The sequence below is a fragment of the Opisthocomus hoazin genome, chromosome 3 (assembly GCF_030867145.1).
Source record: "Opisthocomus hoazin isolate bOpiHoa1 chromosome 3, bOpiHoa1.hap1, whole genome shotgun sequence".
NCBI classification, from domain to species: Eukaryota; Metazoa; Chordata; class Aves; order Opisthocomiformes; family Opisthocomidae; genus Opisthocomus; species Opisthocomus hoazin.
This window is the reverse complement of record NC_134416.1, coordinates 24,459,334-24,484,488: the sequence shown is the minus strand read 5'-3', so window position 1 is coordinate 24,484,488 and position 25,155 is coordinate 24,459,334. Positions and strand designations below refer to the sequence as shown.

The 25,155-nt window shown below is 43.4% G+C and overlaps 2 protein-coding genes across 2 annotated transcripts in view; both read left to right on the top strand.

Moving 5' to 3' along the window:
* The window catches only part of FZD6 (frizzled class receptor 6), a 31,425-nt gene extending 26,919 nt beyond the window's left edge, over positions 1-4,506 (top strand). Inside the window, exons 5-7 of the mRNA XM_075415761.1 lie at positions 395-543; positions 1,803-2,231; positions 2,737-4,506. Of these exons, the coding sequence (XP_075271876.1) occupies positions 395-543; positions 1,803-2,231; positions 2,737-2,893 (735 nt within the window). The 3' untranslated portion in view covers positions 2,894-4,506. The remainder of the gene's footprint in view (positions 1-394; positions 544-1,802; positions 2,232-2,736) is intronic.
* An 11,343-nt stretch (positions 4,507-15,849) lies between these two features.
* CTHRC1 (collagen triple helix repeat containing 1) lies at positions 15,850-22,260 on the top strand. Its single transcript, XM_075415758.1, has 4 exons — positions 15,850-16,080; positions 19,477-19,698; positions 20,359-20,575; positions 21,806-22,260. Exons 1-4 carry the CDS (start codon positions 15,919-15,921, stop codon positions 21,946-21,948), a joined length of 744 nt encoding a protein of 247 aa, XP_075271873.1. The 5' UTR covers positions 15,850-15,918; the 3' UTR covers positions 21,949-22,260.
* Positions 22,261-25,155: the final 2,895 nt, after the last annotated feature.

Sequence of the window (25,155 nt, the reverse complement as noted above, 5' to 3'; positions counted from 1 at the left end):
CCTGCGGCTCCTTGAAGATGCTGTCTAATCTGATTAACTCCCAACTCATCCACTTACTGTTTCTTTTAAGTTGAAGGGATAAATCTTATACATATGAGCTATATCTGAAGAACAGAGTTACTAATACTATTACCCCCCACATTCTCTTTCCTTTCAATTTAAAAGAAAAATATTTCCTTCTGACTAATCTCCTGTCTGGGTAGTCAGCTGTAGACATTAACCAGGTCTGACTTGACTGTACATGTCTGACACCTGCCCACAGTACAAGCCTCAACAAAGTACACCACCCGTAAGGAGAAAGTCTCTCTTTTACGTAATTTGTTTTCTGCGCTTAAGAAATAAATCAACAAGTATATTTTCTTACTGATGTTTAATAAACTTTGTTATCTTCTAGGCAAAGGCACTAGCAAGACCAGAAATATTCTTGTTTCTGATGAAATATTTGCTGACATTAATTGTTGGCATATCTCCAGTCTTCTGGGTGGGAAGTAAGAAGACCTGTTCTGAATGGGCCAATTTCTTCAACAGAAACCGCAAAAGAGAGTAAGAGCAGTTTTTTATTCCTGTTTTTTAAAGTGTATACTTTAAAATAAATTGGATTTCAGACATGTTTGTTAAATGTAGCTCAGGTAACCAAAATGTTGTCCTTAGACCCTTGCTTTTTTGGTGTCAGCTGCGTATGGGCATCGGCAAAATTTGCTTGGAGTCTGTGGAAGTTTTACATGTGCGATGGCTTTTCAACAACATTTTCAGAAGACAGAAAATATTTTCCTCTGCTGGTTTGCTCTCTTCATAGAGCAGAAGACGTAGTGTTTTGTTTAGCATTGGCTGATACATCTCTGGTTTCCAGTCAAATGAAGGAAGCTAATTTCAGCCATCAAGTTAGATCCTTTCACATGTTCTGACTACTTCAGTTGGCACAGTACTTAGCCATGTTTACTATCATGCAATAATAACATACTCTGCCAGGCTTGTCTTATTTTAAAATCAATTTTCATTAGTATAACTTTTATTGTATTAATCTACCGTTCCTTATTTTTTTTCTGAAATAGAATAATTGAATTTTATTACTCAATTTTTGTAAATTTAGATCTATGGATTTAAACAGATTATAAATGTCGTTTCCATTTCTTGTAGTTGTCATTTTTTAAATTCCTTTTTATTCCTTGATTGTTTTATTTTAGATTGTTTCATTTTATCCATAAATTTTACTGTATTTTTAGATCTTTTTATTTATTTGGATTTCCCAGGGCAGCAGTCCTTAAGCTCCTTTCATTTTGCATCTACATTCCTTGATGATGAGTTTATAGCTTCCTTTCCCTCTCCCCTCTTTTTCCATTTCCTGTATAATTTTTCTTGTGTTTCAGATCTTATAGCTGAAAGCAGTTAATTTAAAAATAATGAAGTAAATTTTATAATGCTTACGTCTTTTTTTTTTTCCCCCTTGAATGAAGTTTACTTTTACATCAAGTTAATTTGGTAATACAGCTGCTTATGAGCTAATCCTGCTTTCCTCTCTTAGATCATTAATCTACTGAAGTCATTGGACCTACTTGCAGAAGTAAGAAATGTAGAGATCTGCTTTATTTAATTGTTCCCCAGACGTAATTACTTTGAAACCATGATGAGCCGATTTTTTTTCTTCCTCTTTTCACATATAATTGTTTTCCTTGTGTTTGTTGACATCCAGCTCAGATCACATCACTGGTTGCTACTCTTCCACGTTTTTGTGTACAAAGCTATATAACGTCATAGCTAAGGTTATCCTCTCCATTCGGTTACATGCTTGCCTTTTCTTTCAGTCCAATCAGTGAGAGTCGAAGAGTGCTGCAAGAATCATGCGAATTTTTCTTGAGGCACAATTCCAAAGTTAAACATAAAAAGAAGCACTACAAATCGACTTCACACAGACTGAAAGTCATTTCCAAGTCAATGGGGACTAGTACGGGTGGCACAACAAATCATGGAACTTCTGCAGTAGCAATCACTAATCATGATTACTTAAGCCAAGAAACTGTGGCAGAAATTAAAACCTCTCCAGAGACATCTGAGAAAGAGACAGAGGCAGACGGAACATCAGCCCGAAGAGTCGAGGAAGGTGAAAACAGTGGAGATCAAATGTTAACTAGTTCTAAACTGACTGTGGATCAGGTGGAAAAAAGAAACAAAGCAGATAGCATGTGTGATATGAGTAGCCTGGCTGGGAGCATGAAGAGAGCAGGTGAAGGAAGGTAAGGTTCCTTAACTCGATCTTTTGCTTGCTTATGTGTATTACCACTGTTTTTCTAAGCTTTCTATTTCTTCTCTCTGAAGGATCGGTATACTCTCAGTGTACAGTTAACCCTCCGTAGATGTCAAGAGTACTGTAATTCTTACTAACCATTTCGTATAGCAGTGTATCTTTAGCATATGGGCTATTTTATATTTTTGTAGGATTCTTCTTTTCCTTTTAAGCATTGAGTGCTGGAGCTTAGCTCGTATGATAGTTTTGTATTGTTGAACAGTGACCCCCAAGAAATCTGTGGCTGCAATGCAATCATTTTGAGAAGTAACAAGTCTGAAAAACAACAACGGTGACCCTAAGCTTGGAAGAGTATACAGAACTGTATTGCGTTCTCTTGAAAAGAATATAGCTTGATATACACTGTAATTTCATTGCTAAAAATGTATTTTTTTGCAGTGTAATGCACTGTGCTTGAAAGTGACTCCCTGTGGTTTATTTTTCCTTACTTACAGAATAACTCCTAAAAACGATTTTATCGAATCTCCTCCATTACAAAGCAGCTGTTCCCGAATACCTGATGTCTCACAGTCAGCTTCCGTATCACTGCTTGTCTACTCGGCTTCGGACACCAGAAGAGAGTTGGATTCAGGAAACAGTTCAAACCCTTGAAAGACTGAAATTTTATATGAACATTTTTAATGTATAAAATTGATACAGATTCTGTGTTACACTGGAAATAACTGATATTCTGTGCCTTATTAAAAAACACACATATCTGGCTTTGCACTTAAAAAACATAACTTTTGTTGTGGGGACAGCTAGCAATAATGTACTGTATTTAATCCTAACCAGGAGTAATGGAAATGGAGCTTCTGTAGGACATGGCTGGATTGACTAGCAGTAATTTAAGAAAAAGACGAGAGAAACAAACATTATTCCCAACAGAAAGATCACTTGTAATTAAAATAATGTTTAGAAAGCACTGTTACTTTTCAAGGCATGAAAGTTACATCTGCATCTTTGATATTTTTTAAAACTTGTTGGAAGTTTTTTCTCTTTTTTACTGTCTTAAACAGCAGTATCACTTGAGGGATACACAAATTTATAAATACTCTAAATTATGTGTCATGATCTATCAATTATAGCACTGTGTTATGGTAGTTTGTACACTGAATATGAAAGGGAATCTGGAATTGTAGCGATTTATTTTGTACATAAAAATGATTTTTGTAAATAGCTGACTGTGTAAGGTCAATACTTAGAGCTAGTGTTTTGTATGTATTGTACAAACCTGGTGAAGTTAAGGTGCTTCCGTTAGGTGTGACTAAAGTCAGTAGTCCCGTGGTGGTCAGACAATGGTATTTAGTTCTGAGTAAATCAGACTCTACCTTTATATATATATATATGTACACACACATATATATGTGTGTATATATATATATACACAACATGCACCATACACTGTGCATCTGGGGCAAGCCTGGTCAGGCATCCGTGTGTCCTGTTGCAGGAATAATGCATTAGATGCAGTGCTGCTTCAGAAGAATGCTTCTTGGAGCCCCTCCTGGTGTGGTGTTCCAGTGCCTCTGCCAAAGAAGAAAACAATTCAGATCCCTCGTGGCACTTCGGGGGGGTTTTTACTGACCTGCAGTGAAAGTGTATGTTTCATATTGTTTCTATGCAAGTAACTTAATTTTTTAAATCTGTAGAGAAATATCTTGCAGAAAATAAGCTGTTGAGTTATTAATATATAGGATTGTTTAACAAGATATTTACTGAAAACGTGATACTTTTTCTACAAAGCTTAATTTTCTATCTACTACAGCAATATTTTCTTTAAATCAAAACCACATAAATACATGTAACCTTTTTATGATAGGGTGGCTCTCAAGAGCAAGTACTACTGACGTGGGTAACAATTTCATCGTTTGGCTCTTGAGAAATCCTGCCTCCAATGAAGTCAATGTGATTTATTACTTAAGATAATTTGGAGCAAAGATTTTGCTGTTTTCTAGAGCTAAATGTCAGTGTGTTTTGTAAGCTCTTTCGGCATCTTGCATTTGATTACTAATAAGAATATCTCTCAATATTTTGATATTATGCAGAGAAATTATTGTGTTCCAATTTGGTCAGCATTCATAGTGATGCTTTGAACAGTCAAGCAAAATTGCATGGTAGAAAGGTCACGTAAATGCTGAATCAACAGGAACTACAGTTCTCATAAACCAAAGTTACTTGTTTGATCCATCATGCATTAAAAATGGAATGTATTTACCTTCAGATTATGGCATCGGCATTTTAGCATTTGTAATTTATTGCCTTAAGTAGGACATGCTATTTCTGCTATAATTTCACCATTTAAAATACCCAGAATTCTTGCTGCTGAGAAGGACAGTGAGAAAGATCTGAAAAGTCTCCTGTGAAAATGCACACTAAGTACCCCTCATTCTTGTAGTTATGTTTGTAAACAGGTAACTTTATACACGTGTTCAGTAGTTTTGTTATTACCATCTTTGTTACTAATAAACTATACTGTTGTATAGGAAGACCTTCTGAGTTGCTATTTCTTATTAACTAGATGTAACTTGTTTGTTGCTCTATTATTGTAGCATTTTTGCACCTAAGACACTTCAATGTATTTTTTGTTAGAGCTGTGTGAGGTAGTAAGTATTGCGATGTTCTTATCCCTCCTGTGTAAGTGAGAAGCTGAGACAGAACAATGCTGGGAATTGTTCACATGAACACGCAGAGTTATGAAAGAGTGAGAACTGAACTAGTTCTTTCATCCTAATGTTTAGAGCATTCTTTCTTTCATGGCCTCTGGTTAGAGACCTCCTTTAGATTACATGGAGTATGTATTTCCACATCATGCTTTTGCTGCAACCTTCTTAAAATGTTGATACAGGTTTTTAGTTTGTTTATTATTCCTTTTTTAGGTAGTTCAGAAAAAGTCATGCTTTGGTGGTAACTGCTCTAAAGAAAGAGGAATACAAAGTGATTTTGAAGTTACAGCAGTACCACGGGCTAAAAAATAGATACATTTTCAAAGAACTGTGAAATACTGAGTGGTAATCATAACATTCGTTGGAAGGGAGATGCATGGGTGGTAGAGTGAGGCTGTAGCACTTGGGTGTTCTGGTGCTGCTGTACCAGAAATAACGCACAGGCTGGCAGTTCCCAAGGTGACCCTTATAGCTAAATAGGTTGTGATCCCTGGATGCTTTAATCTGGAAATACTCAAGGAATAGTGGAGAGTTCAGCACCTATTCGAATGCCCATGGGAATGGTTGGGGGGAAGAATCATAGAATCATAGGTTGGAAAAGACCTCTAAGATCGAGTCCAACCATCCACCCAACACCACCATTCCTACTAAACCGTATCCTGAAGTGCCACATCTGTGTGTTTTCTAAACACCTCCAGGGATGGTGACTCCACCACCTCCCTGGGCAGCCTGTGCCAATGCCTGACCACTCTTTCAGTAATGAAATTTTGCCTAATATCCAATCTAAACCTTCCCTGATGCAACTTGAGGCCGTTGCCTCCCATCCTATTGCTAGTTACCTGGGAGAAGAGGCCAACACCCACCTCACTACAAACTTCTTTGAGGTAGTTATAGAGAGCGATAAGGTCTCCCCTCAGCCTCCTCTTCTCCAGACTAAACAGCCCCAGTTCCCTCAGCCGTTCCTCATAAGACTTGTTCTCCAGACCCCTCACCAGCCTCGTTGCCCTTCTTTAGACATGCTCTAGCACCTCAATGTCCTTCTTGTAGTGAGGTGCCCAAACAGGTCCAAACAGAAGGAGAAGAGGTTCAGAGATGAGTGAGGGTGTAGAAGGCTACCTAACAGTGACAGACTATAAATAACCTCGTAAACAATTGCCTTGAAAAATGTGTTGGGTTATTTGTCTTCGTCTGTTATCTGACCAAAGGTAAAACTGAAAATCGACAATTCATATTAAAAGGGCTTTTCTTAAACTGTAACGACAACTTCTTACTGGATAATCTCCATCCACTGAAGTCATTTAATTGAGACTGGCTGCCTTGTGAAGGATGCACTATAAATCCAATGATTTAAAGAATTGGTACAGCTATTGTTTTCTGTTTTCTGCCTTTGTTTGCAGAAAACTGGAATAAAGGAGACTGACAAATTCTCCAAGCCTTAAAATACATGTGCCAAATGGTGTTCTTTTTCTTAATGGTTCTGTGTCAGAAAGCACTTCAAAATATGCATTATGCTAAATTTTGAGGTTGCAGAGAAAATCTTTCAAAGTACAAGATAAATTTAATAAATCGTATTTGATTTGTGATGTAAACAGCACATGAGATGACCACTACAGTAGTTTTATCAGGCGCTTTGTGTATACTCTATTTTACTGTCCTATTTTGCTATCTTTTTTTGTTGAAAATTGGGATAAAGTTTACCTAGAATATAAAAAAAAAGCTATGTGCATATTTGGAGAAAAAAAAGTCAAAAGTTTGCAAGACTAACCCAGGATATGAAAAAAAAAAAAAAGGCATTTTGTTCTGTATCTGTAACGTTTGCAAGATCCTGTTAGCAAATAGTAAGAAAAATATCTGCGATACTTCAAATATTTGTAAATACTTTTACTTTTCTAAGCTTGCAAAAAAAGGCTTCAGGTATGGAGTAGTAACCAGCTGACGCATCATACTTTTTGCTTTGCCAGTTGTTCAGCCGAATTACAGAGAACTGTAGGTCCTTTTGCTCTACAGGATGCAGAATGTACTTGGTTTAAAGACGATCAATTCTACTTGAATCTCGGAAGCGAGAAAAATTTAAATATGAAAAGATGGACTTTAATAAAAACAAGTTTAGCATTCTGCAAAGCACTGAAAAATGCAGTGGCTGAACAGGATGAGGAATCGCATTTCCCTTTGAAGTCTGACCACCCAGTCTCAGTGTGCAATTTCAGATCAAAGGAGAAATGCTGCATCTCTCTCTTGACACTGGCCGCTTGTTGAATCGGGCTTTGAAGGGATCTGACTGCTCGCTGTTTGGCCGCATTCACTGGTAGAGATCTCTGCCAGTATTAGCCACTGGTATTCGCAGTCATTTAGATGGTGGGCACCAAAGGTATTTTAGAGTCTCATGAGAACAAAAGTTATTTCTCGTGCATTACCTTTTTTTGGGCTTACTCTTTCACTCTGATTTTTGACCCTTACCATGCTTATCTATTTTTTTAAATGGACTAGAGTTTAACTGTAATCAAATACAAAGAAGTTGGGCAACCTGTACCACACCTTCATAAGCTGTCTGCTTTGTACGTCTGGAAGCGGAGCTCAGAGTGTCTTTCTGACGTACATCTGTGAAATCCACTTCTGTGTATTAACTGGATTTTACTTCCCATTAAAAAGCACTTGAGATGCAAAGTATAATTAAAAGCTTAAAAACATGCCAGGACATTTATATCTGAGCTCTTCATTAATGCTTATTCCCTGTATTTCAACTTTGTTCATCGAAACTAAATCTAAAATAACAGTTTGCTTTATTTGAGGGCCTACTAGTTAAAAGAAAGTGATGACAAACGTAAGGTATCTTTAAACCTACCTTCGTTAAATGGCTCAGCTGGTTTCTCAGCACAAACAGGAGCTGGAGAAGAGAACAGTTTCTGCAAGAAGAGCTGTGTGGAAGAAAGCAGTTTTCTTGTGGAAGGAAAGTGCTAAATGGGCACTCAGTACTGGGCGTGGGTGAACTGGGAGGATGCTGATCTCCAGCCTGGAGAGCGTACTCTCAGGCATGGCAGTGTAGTCGTGAGAGGACAGCGGGGGTTTGAAGTGGAGAGGAATACACTGATATTTTAGGACTCGCTCTTGACGTAGAAGGTGAAGAGAAAGAGGAAGAAGAAATTTTACTTTCATTAAGCAGGTTTGTGAGTTACAGAGGTGATGGTGGGGTCATTAGACATGACCACTAAAGGGATCTCAACAGGAAGAAGGACATCCAATGTTTGTTGTGCATGAAGGATGAGCAAAGTATCTGTATTTTAATGAAGATAACGTGCATCCCAGTGTATCTTCCTGATGCACTGCTTGACCAAGAAATTACATGGGGACAAAAATAAGTCATTGCCAGATAAGGTCCTTGAGAAAATTATTAGTAAGTTATTTAATTAGTTGATCACTTCAGCAAGCTGGGAAGCTTCATTCTCTCCAGACCCGGGTCTAGTAGTGTCACAGCTACTGAGAGTGCGTGCAGGTCTTGAATGACCCAGCCGGTCATCCCCCAGATGGGGGATTTGAGGGTGCTGGAGCAGCTGACCAGGTCTCTTGGCACTGGGTCTGAGTGTCCGATGTTGCCCACTGGACACAGCCCCTTCTTGGACCTGCTCTCCTGCCAGATTCCTACAGGCAGGGCTGCGATCCAGACTTCAACCAAAGATCAAGTCCATGCACTGCAAGGATTAACAATACAGACATATATCACTCCATGAAAGGTGAAGAGATGTCCGTAACAGGGATGTGACATCCACTGAGCAGGGGAGATGCAAACCTATTGGGCTGGCTGGAGTCTGGGCTCACCATGGAAATCAATCAATCAATCAATCAATCAGAGCTATTTTTCTTAAAATGTCATTCTAGTAGGCAAGATCATTCTGAGAATGGACACTGAGAGAAGCTGATAGTCAGGATGAGGTTCCCTATGGACAGAAATGGAAAGTCACCAAGCCGGTAGGAAAAAACAAGAAAGCACACCCAATAAAAAACAAGGGAGGACTTTGCCTTTTAAATTAACAAAAGCCCAACAGCATTAGACATTTTTAGGGCACACATACTGAAAGTTTCTCTACTTGGCAATGGAAAATCGTGAACTCATAAATGAGATTTGCAATCAACCAAGAAGTGCTATAATTACAGCAAAGTTACAAGGACAGAAGTAAGTAAACCACACTAGAAATAAAGTTGTGCCTCACAGAAGTATAGTTAGATGAGCACCCGCTGTGAAAAATATAACTCAAAGGACCGGAAAAGGTGTTTTTTTCTCACAGGGACCTGGTAGGTCTTTCGCTATTCTGGCTAAACACAATTTCATCTCCATGTGAGCTAGGGGTTCAGGATTGTGCTTGATCCTTTCCCGTGCCATTGCAGTAGTCAGTTGTTGATGCAAGTCCAATACAATTTATACTTTGGCACATATAATAATTTTAATGCAAGAGTTTATCCGTTGAAGTATCCTTGGGGCTAGCTGTAGGATGACCCCACTGACCCGCTCTTGGTGAACTGGATTGCACTGCGTCTGACCCAGCAGCCCCTGTGAACCCATTGCCCATTTCGTGACACTGGGTCAACAGTGAACAGATGAGGTAGCTGTTGCCCAGAAGCTCCACGGCCCTGCTTGTGGCAAGCCATGGTGCTTCTCTGCTGAGGCCAGGTTGCCCAGGGGGACATTGTGGATGTGAGAAGCCAGGTCTCAGGAGTGCTGTGGGCTCCAGGCTCCACCACTGTGTTCAATGGGCAGAGCCACAGTGGCCATGCATGTTCAGATCTGTCATCGCTGAGTTGTGGCACTGTCCCTCTCTCTGTCTTGCCTGTGAGACAGGATGTTTTGTGCAACTGTTGAGTGACCTGGGCTATTTAATTTGTTTCTGTGACCAACTCCTCTTGCATCTACAGTCTTCTGAATATTTTGTGTGTGTCAGCTATGGTGGCTATAGACCTCTGGTTTCTGTAAGCCACCCAGAAGTGCTCGGCAGCCCGTTCCCAGCCTCTAGCCCACTCCTCCTTGCTTATCCTGAGGAACTCCTTTTCAAAGAGCATGCTGAATCCAAATAAACATTTCAAAAATGTTAAAAATAAGCATTTTGAAGTTCAAGTCCATTTCTTTAATTTCAGGATGATCACTAATTCCAGGTGCCATTTCTGAAATTGGAAGGACAGATCTACCGCAGCGCGGTAGATGAATGCTGTAGAAGACTCCATTGTTCCCTGCATTGAAGAAGCTTTCCTGCCTGACTGCAGCGTTGTAGTTTAGATCCTAATAACTAATGCAGGATTCAAAGAAAGTTAGCTTTTCAGTTCTGCAAAAGGTCTTTCTATTTATTGAGGATTCATGAGGCAGCCAAGTCATTTTTCTACCATTGACTGATTCGCAACCACTCTAATGAGCAAATGTTTATCCTGAGCCTCAGCTCTCTCCTTGCACATGTTGATTCACTGGAAGGCCACCTGTACATTTTTCCTGCTGTCTATAATCACCATCTTCATCAAGAATTTAACTTAAAACTGGACTGAATTAATTTTCCCATTCTACAATGAGCACAAGTCCTTGAGCAACCTGATCTAACTGGACCTGCTTTGATCAGATGCTCCCCAGACACCTCTTCAACCCCAGATCTTCCACGACTGCAGCCAGGATTGTGCTGGCTGTGCTTGGGAGCCCATCTTGCAGAGGTCCAGACCAGATTCCTTCAGAGTCAGACAGTTCCAGCCAGAAATCGAGTGAAAACGGGTGTCGGTGTGGGCTTTTCATCAAAAAGTTTACAACACAGATACGTCTGGACCTCCTTTATCACTGAAGCAGAGAGTTCTCCCAAACATCTTTATTAATGTTTATCTGACTCTGACAATCGGTGAGTGGTGCTTAGTTGAAGATCTTCAATTCTTCAGTTATGGTTACAAAAGCCACAGCTATGGAGAAATGCAACTATAAATCAACTGATGACTTGACAGAAAAAAAGATCTCCCTAGAAGCCCCAACAGGCTGTGAAAGGAGCCGTTTCCACAAGATAAGCTCCTTGGTATCTGTGCTATGTCCTGGTCTTGACTTGTCGGTAACAGTGTTAAAGATTTATCTCCATAGAAAACTTAATTAATACAAGTAATAAAAAGTGTTAATCCTCCTTCTAGTGTTTTCTATTGTGCAAAAATACAGTGTTTCCTATAATAACATGAAGAACTGCCATGTGCTTATTCAGAAGTAAAGAGTTAACACTTAACTGCAGGATTTTTCTCTCATACTCAAAAAATGCCATCCTCCTGCGTACAGACACAGGAATCTTTCTCCTGTTGCAGACGAGCCTCCGAAGGGTTAGCATACGCCTTCCTGGCAGTTACTCCCCTCTTGTCTCTGACGAGCTCCGTTATTAAGCTCGAACCTCTGCCTGTCCTTTCTGGCTGCCACTCAGATGAGCAATTTTTTTTTCACAGCTTGCATAGTGAACTGTCAGCACAGCTCACCTGTCACCTGGAGGTGCAAAGCCTCAGCGAGCAGAACATTGACACGACTTACACTTCTAAGCTTTTCTCAAAGGTGGAAAGAGGACATCAGTGAGTGTTCTCATCCACTAAAAATCTACCCCAAACTGGTTTTTAAGATTCAAACATTACTGTGTGTACCTGCAAAGCACAACTGTGACTGCAATGCCGCCCTTATCATCTTTATGTAGAAAGTATGGGAAGATGTGTTAAATAGGTATATCTGTGCTAGTAAAGCAATAAAATAGGGGGACAGAAGTTTTGGATTGTTTTAAAATATTAAGCATGCTCTATAAATAATGTATTTAAGTTAAAAGGTGTTGGAAGGGATCAAGGCCACAATCCTATCAATTATTATGCAATTCCAAAGTTGTTTTGTGGAAGAAAATGTAATCTATTTCCTAAACCTGTAATAAATTTCCCTGAGAGCTCATGCTTTGGTTTTCTCCTACCGCAGCACAGACGGCTCTTTGTCTCCTGGATCAGACAGGCAGGCTGCAAAGAGCCAGCTGAGAAATTCAGCAGTCTTCGCTGATCCCAGCCTTTTACACCGACTTACCACTTGCCCTAAAATATTATAATAAAGTGAACAAGAGATAAATGATGAACACACACAATTAAAAGCACCCAAGGTAGACCCGAGAAGATCGTGAGTGTTGCCATGCTGAGTGCAGCGTTACTGAGCCCAAGCTCCTTGCTTCTTACGCTGCAGCTTCCCCAGAACAATGCATAGACGGCGCTGCCAATCCCAGTCAAAATCCCCATATATCGCCAGAACAGCGAAATGTATAAAGCAGTAAGAGTTAAAAGCAGTTGAAAGGTCCACGTCTTGGCACTTACCTTACTGGGCCTCTTTTGGCTCAGGATCCTCAGCCTTGAACTTTCTGTAATATTTAGACACCTAAGCCTGGTTTTCCTGGTTGTGAAAAGCCACAAGTAGTATAGGTCCCATCTGAGAAGAATTTGTTTCTGAGTGGTTAAAGCTTCTCCTCGCTGTATAAGCAGATTCTTCTACCAGGTTTAGGTCTGTTCTACCAGATCTGGGTCTCTGCTACCAGGTTTGGAATACGGACCTGGTCTTTTGTTCCCAGGTTTTGCACTAACCATGGGCAATAGGTTTCCCAAGATAAAATGCTCCTATCTTTTCCTGCTACAGTTGTTTCACTTTTTGAAGACCAAGGAATCATATAGAAATCATAGAATGAATAGTAAATATTTACTGGTTGAATTCAAACCAGTGCTGTAATAAATAATATTCGTAAACTGGAGGAGTTTGCCCAAGACAGAGACACGCAGCGACCCAGTGGGCAGATCCCTAAATTCAAACATTTCACAGCTGAGGTGAATGGAAACGCATGTGCGTGTGAGCACATCCTCCTCTCCAGGCTCGTGTGGCTGTTGCTGGGGATGCTGAGAGGCTGTGTGAGCAGGGAAAACCAGCTCAAGATGTAGTGGAGAGGCCGGAGCCAGTTGGTGTGAGCATCTGCAGTGTTTGGTGCCCTGATGGCCCCTTGGTGACCTTGCAGGAGCCTTCCTGGGCTGTGCAGCGGCAGACTGGTGGTGTGGCGGATTTTAGTGACATTTAAATGGGGGATGTAAGTACCTTGTCATCTTTGCTGATACGGGTGTAAAGCTACATGGAAAAGGTAAATTCTATATCATATGGCAGTCTGGGTAAATGAAGGAATCACTAGTTGACATAATATGGATACTGGTTTGAAGATGCTCAGGCAAGTTTATTACAACAGCTCTTTTTGTCCGGGAAATGTTTAAGGCAAAGTAGATCAGTGGTTCTGATTCGACTCGAGTATCTCACCAGCATTCAGTCATGGCTGCTGCCCTCAGAAGCATTTCAATATATCAACTGCCCACAGAGTGTAAGCCTAGCAGACGGCAAGGGCTTGCGAGGGCTGAAGCAGGCTAAGGAGGCTGTTGATATTTCTGTTTTCCAGATGGCGATGCACATTGCAAGCCAAATGAGCGCTAGCGACTGCACAGTGCACTCACCAGAGCTCAGTGCAGATGTCGCATCATTTTTTGGTAGGACCTTCTGCTACATCGCTCCTCAGTTTGCTTCCCCTGGCAAAGCCAGCCATTTGGGATTTATAGAATCACAGAATCACAGAATGCTTTGGGTTGGAAGGGACCTTGTGAGGTCGTCTAGTCAAACCCCCCTACAGCGAGCAGGGACATCTTCCACTAGACCAAGTTGCTCAGAGCCCCGTCCCACCTGGCCTTGGATGTTTCCAGGGATGGGGCCTCCACTACCTCTCTGGGCAACCTGTGCCAGTGTTTCACCACCCTTCCTGTAAAAATTTCTTCCTTATATCTAGCCTAAATCTGCCCTCCCTTAGTTTAAAGCCATTGCTCCTTGTCCTATTGTGACAAGCCCTGCTGAAAATATTTTCCCCATCTTTCCCACAGGCCCCCTTCAGGTACTGGCAGGCTGTTCTGAGGTCTCCCCGCAGCCTTCTCTTCTGCAGGCTGAACAGCCCCAACTCTCTCAGCCTTTCCTCATAGGAGAGGTGTTCCAGCCCTCGGATCATCTTTGTGGCCTCCTCTGGACCCGCTCCAACAGGTCCATGATCTGTTTAAAGGCTTCTAGCCCAGCCCTGAACTCTAATGGCGAGAAAACCCAGGTGGGGAAATACACCTGGATGTATGTGCAAATTTTTTTATTTAAAATATTGTGTTAGGGAGGTGTACAGTGCTGCTGTGCTGTGTGCTTCAGCTATTGCACTTCTCCTGAAGAAATTATTCCTGTAACACAGAAGTCTGGCAGTCGGGGAAGGGCAACGGCCCGCATCGATGCTGGGGATGCCCAGGCACTTGCTAGCGGTGCCCGCGTGACCATGCGTATTCCGGCGAGGGCAAACGCTACCGTCCTCACAGCATCGCCACCGCCCCGGACCAGGGGCGGGAGGGCTTGCTGGCAGCGGCGCCCAGTCGCACGACGAACGCCTCTGCGTGTTCGTGGGTGTTCGCTGAGGCTGTCACGGGGGTGATTGTTATCATTAAGGATTTGCATCATTCCATACATTTTCCCAACGGGTTGAGGGAACTGTTATTATCTACTAGCTGATTTATGAAATCGGCTGGGCATATCGCAGCGCTTCTTCTCAAGGCGGGAGCCCACACCTCAGTGACATGGCTGACATCAGTCCCGGTTCTCAGGACAGCATGTGACAGGGCTGGTGACAGCGGTGCGACCTGCGGTGCAGATCTCCCTTCACCGCTGTTGTTCAGCCAGAATGGACGTGGAAAGGGCAGAAAGACAGCAGGGCCTTCAAGCGCGGAGGTAGCCGCAGTCAGACCTGTATAAAGAGGTTTAGTGTGAACAAAAAGCTGGTTCAGCGTGGCCTGGTGTGAATGGCTCCACATCTAACATGAATTCCTGCCACAGAAATGTGCGTTTCTGTTAAATGCTTCAGGAAAAATATGTACTGAAGCTTACCTCCCCCTTCTGGAAACTCTACTTCTACAAATCCCACAGAGACTGCAACGTACAGAAGTTATCTTTCAAGTATTTGTTATTTTTACTTTTAACGCTTAAGGACATAGAGCATCCTTTATTTTAAGGTGCTTTTATTTCTAGTAGGATGACAAATAAAATATTGTTTTAAGCGGGAGCAAAATGAGATGGTTTACGCTGCGTTGCCGAGGACTTTTCTTGTGTTATTAAATTGACAACATTCAGTCAGGCAGCACCGAGTTCTTTGATAAAAGCCCAAATTGCGCTGCTGTTCAGAAGGATGCTGTGTCCTTACCTTGCCGTACTTCAGCTGAAATGAAAGCACAGATTTATACCCATTTTATCACTGTTTCCACTCACGGTGCTTCAGGCTCCTGCCGTGGCGTTACGTGATTTAGAATCACAGAATCACAGTATGCTTTGGGTTGGAAGGGACCTTCAGAGGTGATCTAGCCCAATCCCCCTGCAGCGAGCAGGGACATCTTCCACTAGACCAGGTTGCTCAGAGCCCCGTCCAACCTGGCCTTGGATGTTTCCAGGGATGGGGCATCTACCACCTCTCCGGGCAACCCGTGCCAGTGTTTCACCACCCTTATAATAAAAAATTTCTTCTTTATCTCCAGTCTGAACCTGCCCCCCCTTAGTTTAAAGCCGTACCCCCCTGTGCTATTTTTCGGCGAGACTGCTCTCGGGTCAGCAAGGTGCGACCCTTCGCAGAGCAAACGCCCCGCGGCTGGGGAGCGGGCGGGAAGGCGGCCCCGCCGCCCCCGCAGCCCCCGGGGAAGGCTCGGCGGGACCCCCCCGGCCCCCGTGCCAGCGGCTGCGGGCTGGGGGGAGCGGCTGGGCCGGGACGTTCCCGCTCCGTTAGAGGATGGAAATTCCCGGCCTCCCCGGGGAGGGAGCTCGGGCTCCGCGCTCTGAAAGGCGCATTGATCCCCGCCTGCCGCCCAGACCGGCCGAGACGGGATCCCGCGCCGCAGCCGCCCCCGGCCCCGGCGCCCCCTGCCCGCACCATGCGCCGCGCCCCTCCGCTGTCGCCGCTGTCGCCGCTGTCGCTGCTATCGCTGCTGTCGCTGCTGCTGTCGCTGCTGCTGTCGGCGGCCCCGCCGGCCGGCGGCTCGGAGAGCCCGAAGGGGAAGCAGAAGGCGCTGCGGCAGCGGGAGGTGGTGGAGGCGGTGAGCGGGGCGGCGGGGGGGTGGCGGCCGGAGCAGCTTGCTTGCAAAGACTGGGGAGGGGAAGCGAAAAACCGGGCTCGCCTCCTCGGTTCCCGGCGCCGCTGGGCTCCCTCCGGATTATTATTATTATTTCTTTTTTTTTTAATTGCGCTGTGGTGGTGCTGAGTCAGGACAGTGGCGAGGGAGCGCTGGGCGGGCCGGGGCAGGCACCGCGGGATGCCGGCGGCTCCGCGCTTGCTGCCTGGAGTCGGGGCCTGCGGGGGCTGCGGCTGCGGGCGTCGGGGGGGGGGTCCGGGCCGGGGGGGTCCGGGCCGGGGGGGGGTCCGAGCCGAGGGGGTCCGGGCTGGGGGGGGTGTGAGCCGGGGGGGGTCCGAGCCGGGGGGAGGGTCGAGCCGCGGAGGGGGTCTGAGCCCGGGGGGTTCATCGCGGTGGGGATAACGGCTGCGCTGGGAGCCGGGTCCCGAAACCACGCAGCCCTTGCTTGGTGAGTAGTAAACGCTGCTTAGTGGCTGAAAGGCTAGTGAATAAATCGTAAGCTGCTAAAAGAAATTCGAGGACTGCTTTTTAGCAGCCGGTGGATGCTGTGAGAGATGTATCTGCAGGCTTTCTGAACCCCCTTTTCCTTGGAGTCACTTAAATGCATTATTCCCTCCGGCACCCGGGGCTGCATACGGCTGCCTGCCATTCCACTGCAACTGGAAACCCCAATGCGTTGGGACTATCCCATCTCAGGGACAGAAGAAAAGAGGGAGGTTTTTCCAGTCCTTGGAATGCAGAAAGCAGATGTGGAGCTATTTCCGTGAGCTGCTGGACTGCCATTCACCTCCTGGAGAAAGGCTGTGGCATGCCAGTTCCTCCCACCGTCTCCAGAGAGATCTCCCGAAGGGATGTGCTGGAAGCGCCATGGGTGGGAAAGCTCCTTCCCTCTCACACCGCCTCATTACCCTTTCACTGTTACTGTGGAAATTGAATTGCATGGAGAATAAGGAGCCTGCACACCCGGGGGAGCTTACATTTTCTGTTGGAGCGGTATTTTAGGGTCCCCCGTTTCGCCTGCATTGCTCCACGCTGTTGGACACGGTGGAGCGGGCAGCAAAGCGTGGGTAAATAGGTGGCAGCTGTCAGGCGCAGCTCGGTCATACAGCCTGCTTCAGCTAGAGCCCTTCCAGGGCAGACTGAAGGCATGCCCAGGAGGGGATCCTGCCTTCAGCAGTCATTTTACAAGATGTTTTATGCATTTCCAGCTTAAGAAAGCATGGAAAAAGACTTGATTTGGCAAGTATAGATGTATTTCGTTGGAGTGGAGCCCCAGCCCAGGCAATTCCTTCGCTCACAACCATTTTTTTGGGTGTGCAATGGCTAAGCTTCTCCCTGGAAGGCAGCAGTGTGGCTCCGTGCGGCAGCGGTGGCAGTTCCTCTCTGGGGGCAGCCCTGTCCCCTCGTGGTGCCACCGGTGCCCCCAGGGCCCAAGGCTCAAGGTCTGAGCCTCTGCTGGCGCCCAGCTTTCACCAACTTCCACGTCTTCAGGACTTCTGTGGTGAGTAACCACAGGTAAAACCAGAGCCAGTCACTGTTTCGAGTCCAACAGGAAAACAGGAGCAAAACCAGACAACCAGTGCTGTGTGAAACAGAAGTGTCTTTGCATCACTCTCATGGTCCTTAGGTCGGTGTGTGCTCCGCCAAGCAGCCTTCTCTCCAGCTAACTGTTTTTAAACGTGGCCTTCTTGATCATAACATCCCACTATTCCCACTGCCATTTGCCAACAGTGTTTTCTTTGGTGAAGGTAGTAAGGAAATGCTGGCGTCCGTTAGTGTAACCCTCATTTTACCTCTTACTAGAACTACCAGTATACTACAACTATATATGACTATATAGTTATAGATTTTATTTGTAGAGTGGCTCCAGCCAAGGCTGTGATGCCCATGCTGTTTTTTGCACTGAAACATGGAAAAAGGAACAACCCCAGAACAAAAGTAATAGTGTAATGCAAATAGCATCATGGCTGGCAGGAGGGGGAATAGTTACATGACTCTTTCTTTTTGGAACAGGTAGGGTTTAGGTGGTTTAAAAGGAATAGAATCATAGAATCACAGAATGCTTTGGGTTGGAAGGGACCTTGTGAGGTCGTCTAGTCCAACCCCCTGCAGCGAGCAGGGACATCTTCCACTAGACCAGGTTGCTCAGAGCCCCCTGGTCTTGCATGTTTCCAGGGATGGGGCCTCCACTACCTCTCTGGGCAACCCGTGCCAGTATTTTACCACCCTCACTGTAAGAAATTTCTTCCTTGTGTCTAGTCTCAATTTGCCCTCCCTTAGTTTAAAGCCATTTCCTTGTCCTATGATGAACAGAAATAGGTGTGAGAAGGGGGAAGAGCAGAATATAGTTACCTGTGAGGATTTGGGATGGAGACTGGAGCAAAAAACCGTCAGTCACCAGGTGGGCAGCACATTTACGGCAGAAGCCATGGGGAGGGCCCTGCCATTGCCAGCCCCCGCAGATTCCTGCTCAAGGTTTCGGTGCCTGTGCTGCCAGCTCCTCACACGGGTGCTTGCCCCGGCATCCAGCAGTCGTGCTGCTCGGGAAAGGAGCTCTCGGCTGCACAAGCCTGCTCTCCAAGGAGGGCGACCCCAAATCTCAGAAGGTATGAAGGCAGCATCTGTTAACGTGCAGTTTGGGAGGGCAGCCATTGACCTTTCGTAACATTGTGCTGTTAGGGAGGACGTTAGCGTGTTGCCCTCCCATGTGTGCCTTCCCAGCGCTACCAACGGGGATCCTGAGTTCGGGATTGTCCCGGGGTGCAGCTTCCCACGTCCCCGTCGACACCGACACACTGTGTGCTCCAGAGCCTGACTTGCGTGGCTGGACTGTCGCAACGCGATTCTGTCTCACAGGAACGGTGACAGAAGAAAACCGGCATTAACCCTCTCTGAAATGCAAAAGTTTCTCTACTTAAAAAAAAAAAAAGAAGAAATAATAATGAAAGCTTATTGGCCGAGACAGTTATACAAGCCATAGCGGGCTAGGAGAAAGGAACTATTAACATACAACTATTTTTCTTTTTTTTTGCATTGTAATGTTTTGAATCTTCTGAGGTTTTCCAACAGGTTTTAATCCTTGGACTAGGCCAATTTTTAATTCTAGGATTTATGCATCTTTTTGTAAAATAATTGGCGTCCTTAATTTTCAGCAATGCCCATTAGCACTAATTATCTTTGAAATTTTATTTTTCCTTTTTTTTTTTTTCCTCTATGGAACCATTTTCTTGGTGATTCCAAAATAGCCCATTAGCTTGTGTCACAGCAGGGGTTTTTGTATTTTGTTGCTGTTGTTTGTGTTTGACTGGGTTAGCCTCAGCGTTAATGGACGGAAGCAGCCAGCTCTGTTCTGTGTTTCAGTACAACGGCGTGTGCCTGCAAGGCCCCAGTGGTGTTCCTGGACGGGATGGAAACCCGGGAGCCAACGGGATCCCTGGGACGCCTGGGATCCCGGGACGGGACGGGCTGAAGGGGGAGAAGGGCGAGTGCATGCGCGAGAGCATCGAGGAGTCCTGGACGCCCAACTTCAAGCAGTGCTCGTGGAGCGCGCTTAATTACGGCATCGATCTCGGGAAGATAGCGGTAAGTTAGCTTGACTGAGGATGCTGCACTTCACGAACCACAGCAGGCCCAAGTGAGAATCAGCCTTTTTGAGCAGATATTTCTCACTGCCGTGTACTTGCAGAACTGTCTCTAGCTTTTCACATTCCCCCTCCCTCCCCCCCCAATATCCAGCATTTTGAAGGCAGAATAGCATCCTCTTATAAACATTTCTTACTCAGTTGTGGAGCTTTTATCAGAGTTTAAGCCCCCCCCCCCCCCCCCCTTTTTTTTAACTGACACCAATTTTGTAAGCACTGTTAAATTGAGAATTTCTGGTAACAGAGGCAGAAATTGTACTGTCCTCTTATGGAAGGACTTCAGCTTTCAGACAGGTTATACTCCGTTATATAAACGTGAGAAGGTACCTAGGTTACCAACTTAACAGCAGGCAGTGTCTAAATAAAACTAAGAATTTCTGTAATCCCCCTCTCCACGATTGTCTATGAGGCGCTGTTTCTGATTTGCACCTTTGCGTTGTGTGGCATTTGCCAGGCTCTACTTTTGGGGTTTTGGGTTGGTCTTTCTTGTTTTGTGTTTTCTAGCCCCGCCCCCCCCCCCCCCCCCCCCCGAGGGAAGGGACTAGAGAGAATACCCAAAACATTCTGAAAACCTTTCCAAAACATTTTTGTCTCCTGTTAGGAATGTACATTTACAAAGATGCGCTCGAACAGTGCTCTCCGCGTTCTCTTCAGTGGATCGCTTCGGCTAAAATGCAAAAGTGCCTGTTGTCAGCGCTGGTACTTTACTTTTAATGGAGCAGAATGTGCTGGGCCACTTCCTATTGAAGCCATAATATATTTGGATCAGGGAAGCCCGGAGCTGAATTCTACTATTAATATACACCGAACTTCTTCAGGTATGTATGCCAAGACCGTATGAACAGAGGTGCGATAGAAGTCAGCAGCAAATCCAGTTACCAAATGCAGAGTTGAGTCTGCCTTAGAAAGTCAGCAGGCTGAAAGCAGAGGCAGAAGAGTGGCCAGAGAACACTTGTTGCTCTTACTGTGCTGTCTCACCATTGACTGTCAATAGTAACAGTATTACACTCACTTATTAAGTGGTACTTTATTACTGTGGTATTTTTCATGGTACTTATATCCTGCAATTTAGAAGCGGAAGAGATTTCTATCCAGACAGTTCTGCTGATCTCTGCTACAACGTGAGTAGAGAGACATTCTGTGCTGTATTAGCATATGGAGAAACTGCCTTACTGCCAAGCAGACAATGTCATCCTGGCTTAAAATACTGATATTTGCGCATTATCTGTGCATAAAATGAGACGTATTCCCCCTGGAATTTCTACTATAATTTCAGCTGGGACACAAAAGTACCTCCAAAGTGAAATATCTAGGAACAATTATTCAATTGCTAAGCAAAAGGCAAATCAGTGAAGTCATTCAACGTGAAAGCAGGTCATACTAGCAAAAGGGGACTAACGTCAAGTCTATGCTCTTTCTCCATTTTCCTCGTTGTACTATTTCACAGCTGCAGGAAATCTAACATCTGGAGCTATGATAGTTTTTTTTCATCAAGGGGTAGGACCCACCTATCTTCATCAACCCACCTCCAACCAGTGGTGGTAGTGGGGGGGAAAAAAAAGAGGGCAACAGAAGTGGAACTTTATATGGAAGCGATGAATTAGGAGTGCAAAAGATTACAGGGTGGCAACCACCTTTGTGGGGCTTAGCTGTGGAAGCCAGGTATGGCTGTGTCCCGTCCCACCTCCCCACCACTGCTAAAGATGGCTGGAGGATGGGGTTGAAGCCATATCCCAGCTACCAGTTTGTAAATTTGGGCATTTAAAGAAGCGGCAGGTATATCTGCCATTTAGCCATCCCGTGGATTGCGATCTGCTTCGGGTACTGCAACAGACGTCAGGAAGCAGGTGGAGAAAGGCAGCGCACGACTCTGTAACCTGTGTTGCCACATCTGTAAGTGATAGCTTTTATTTCTAAAAATGCTATTCAGGTTTAAATAGCATGCGCTTGCAGTGAACTACTGATCTTACGTACTTGTGTCCACCTTCAGCTGTGAAACACAAAGTGACTGTGTCTGCCGAGGTAACCTGATTTTTGTCTTTCACCAGTGGAAGGTCTGTGTGAAGGGATCAATGCCGGCTTGGTCGATATTGCCATCTGGGTGGGGACTTGCTCAGATTACCCACGGGGAGACGCTTCTACTGGATGGAATTCAGTCTCCCGAATCATCATTGAAGAACTGCCAAAATAACTTTCCCTCCCTTTTTATAATCTCTCCCCTTTTTTTAAAATTTTTGTACAATTTTCTTCAGAATTTATAGAGTTGGATGCAAGTATTTGACTGAAAGGCACCAAACTCTTGTATCTGTAGTCTTTGTCTAGCCTTTTTTTGCACATTGCGGAGGCTTTTTATAATAATCATTTTAGAATATAAGTATCAAACCCAAGTTCATTAACTTTTTTAATTCCTTGTTTGACATATGAAAATATACCACCACCATTTTAAGAATTAACTGTAACTTTTTGTATCAAATAAATAAGACCTTTTACAAGAACAAAAAAAATCCAGGCTATTTTACTCATCATCAAACTGTATGTTACATGGTGTTATGATACACAATAAATTTTTTTAGAAGACTTCATAGAAAGTTCTCAGAAAGTAAACTCAGGTCTTGGCTTTAGCCTTCAGAAAACATACGTAACATCTACTCCGGTGAACCTGACTACAGAATAGGATGCTCTGCTGTTACAGTCTTACATCTCCCAACAAACTCCTGGTGACTTCACTGTGACCTAGATGATACGGTAAGCATTAAGTACCTCATTCTGAGTAACTGTAAAAACAGACTGTCTAAGCTCTCTTTTGCTTCTTGATAGACTGGATTTCAGTATAAATACATATCATTGGTCTCCACTATTAACATGCCGATAGTAAGTAGTTTTACAGTTACAAAACTTAATTTCATTGCTCCAGTAAAATAATTCTCTTGGATTAGCCTTTCGGAGATGTACAATCACTTTGGTGTTAATGAAAAGCTAGACACATTAAATTGTTTGGAGGATAAGGTTGAAATTCCTCAGCTTCCAAAAAGTGTACCAGTGAAGTGAAAGAATGATGTCACAGCTATTTGAGTGCAGCCTCCAGACTGCACAAGTGCCAACACAGCATTAATGCCAGCACAGCATTAGCTTCAGTGTTTTAAGTATCTTCTTCCAAATGCAACAAGTGATATACTCAAATATTTTTGAAAATTGTACAGATTCTAATAGGAAACAGTAGTCATGTTTATATTACAAAATCAATTTTACACTAAGGAAATTAAAAAAAATAAATCACAAAACAAGAAAAAGCATGTACAACATGCACAAGTCTACGCTCTTCCCAGAAATTAAAAGGAAAAAACATCACATCTGAGTTAAGAAATTTATTTCAGCTACTTAGGATTAAATCTCAGCTTTTTTTCTGGACAGGTTATAAGATTTTCCCCAGGCATCTCTCAAATTGGTAGCTCTTATCTGCAGCTTTTGTTAGGAGTGCTAGAGGAAAACACCTGCAGCTAGGACAGCATTCAGGCTTTCCCAACTGCAAGCTTCTGTGTGATATTGCTGCGAGCCAGCAAATTACACAGCTGGCATTTTGTCTCTAAGAACTGTACTGTTTTTGTTGGCTTGGACGATGGGTTTTAAGGTATCTGAACACAAACAAGTTACTATGAGCTAAGCTATGGTGTGAATTTACAGAATGTCAGTTAACATACAGTAACTGATTGTGTACATGCTTGTAGCCTGTCTTTGCATTTATCCTGGAGCACACTAATCCAGGATAGTAAGTGCACGACTTTTGTTCTTATGATTTATTCATATGTCTTCATAGTATTTTTTTGGACCCTGGCTGGCAGAGTTAATTCAGTGTTCCATTAAATTAATTCTGTGTATTAGAAAACACACAAAACCAAGTAAACACCCTCCAAAAGCAGAAGTTGTTAGTAGCTGTTAGGGATCTATACAGTAATTTATTTGCATGGTAAACTTCTGGTAAATTTGATCTTCAGCTAAATACACGTGGAAACTTTCATAATAAAAACCAAGGCCAGCCATAATGGCAACATGCCCTTTTCAGATGAGATTATCAACTGTATCAGTAGAGGGGATGGGATCATGGAGGAGAAAGTGTAAATTATTAATAAAGTTAAGTATACACAAAATGTAGTATGTGGCAATAATATCAACAGAAACAAGCATGTGAATTGCTGAGTTAAGATTCAAAATATTGAGCAGTTTCTATAGTCTTACAGATTTTAACATAAAATTGAAACCAATTCCCTAATCTGTTAAATTTTTATTAAAAAGCCTTATTTCTGCTTTAGGTTAGTCTTCTGTTAAACAGAAAACTTACTCTAAGTGATTATTCAGGTGTTTTGCTGTATAGTATTCTCCGCTCCATACAAAACTGATTATTTCCCCCTACCTGTTGAATAATCTTTACTAACTTATTTCCTCCTTAGTGAAGTGATACTTTACAGATACTTCTTAATACCTTCTTACTAACAGCAGACAGCAGATGTTATGGCCAGTAATGTATTTTCTTAAAGAAGAACTAAAAAAATAAAAAACCCCCAGAGCTCCATAAAGTACATATCTTTGTCAGCAATTATTGGCATGCAAATAGATATTATTATACAAATTTACTGAGATGTACTGTAATTTAGTTTACCACTAAGTTGTCCTTTCCTTAGACCAAATGAGAAGACATTAATGGATCGTTTTGTTTTTTTTTAAAGAAAGTCACATGCACAGTATTTTTTAGACTACTTATGGATTCCCCCCTCCGAGAATATTATTGAAAATAGGCATTGTGATATTTGTTATTAAAGTGATCTGACAACTGCATCACTATGGATTACTAGAAAAAACCCTCATTTTTAAGAAGTAAGCCTACTTTAAAATATGCACTTATTTAGCAATATTTGGTCAGATTTATCGGTAACGGAGACAGAATCTCACTCAGAGAAACAGAGAGAGAGCGAGAGAGGGCAGGCAGGGAAGAGAAAGAAAATGAATTAAGTAAGTGTCCAGCGATGCACACAACATACAGTTTGGTCTGGCGCTACAAGCAAGCCAAAAACCACAACGCAAGTCTGTCCCAGTATGAGACAAGAACTGGGTTTCATCAGATTGGCAATTATTCAAACCCAAGAATGGACAGCTGTTTTACAAAACAATTTGAGTTTCCAAACTGCACCCCACTGAGGCAGCATTTTTGTGTTGGATGAGCAATGGAATTTGTAAAATCTGACAAATAACACAGAGGTGGATTCAGAAGACATTGCTGTAAACAACTACATACATACTTTCTTCATTAGACTCAGATAAAGATTTAAGAAAGCTTTGACGGACCCCAAAGTTGCTTTTATATGAAGTTTTCCACTTCTGTAGGAGTAGAATCTGACCACCTGTT

Coding starts and splice junctions, on each gene's coding strand:
- CTHRC1 (XM_075415758.1), top strand. CDS start 15,919: ATGCGCCGCGCCCCTCCGCTGTCGCCGCTGTCGCCGCTGTCGCTGCTA. Junction 16,081..19,476: donor AGCGGGAGGTGGTGGAGGCG/GTGAGCGGGGCG, acceptor TCTGTGTTTCAG/TACAACGGCGTGTGCCTGCA. Junction 20,576..21,805: donor TATACACCGAACTTCTTCAG/GTATGTATGCCA, acceptor GTCTTTCACCAG/TGGAAGGTCTGTGTGAAGGG.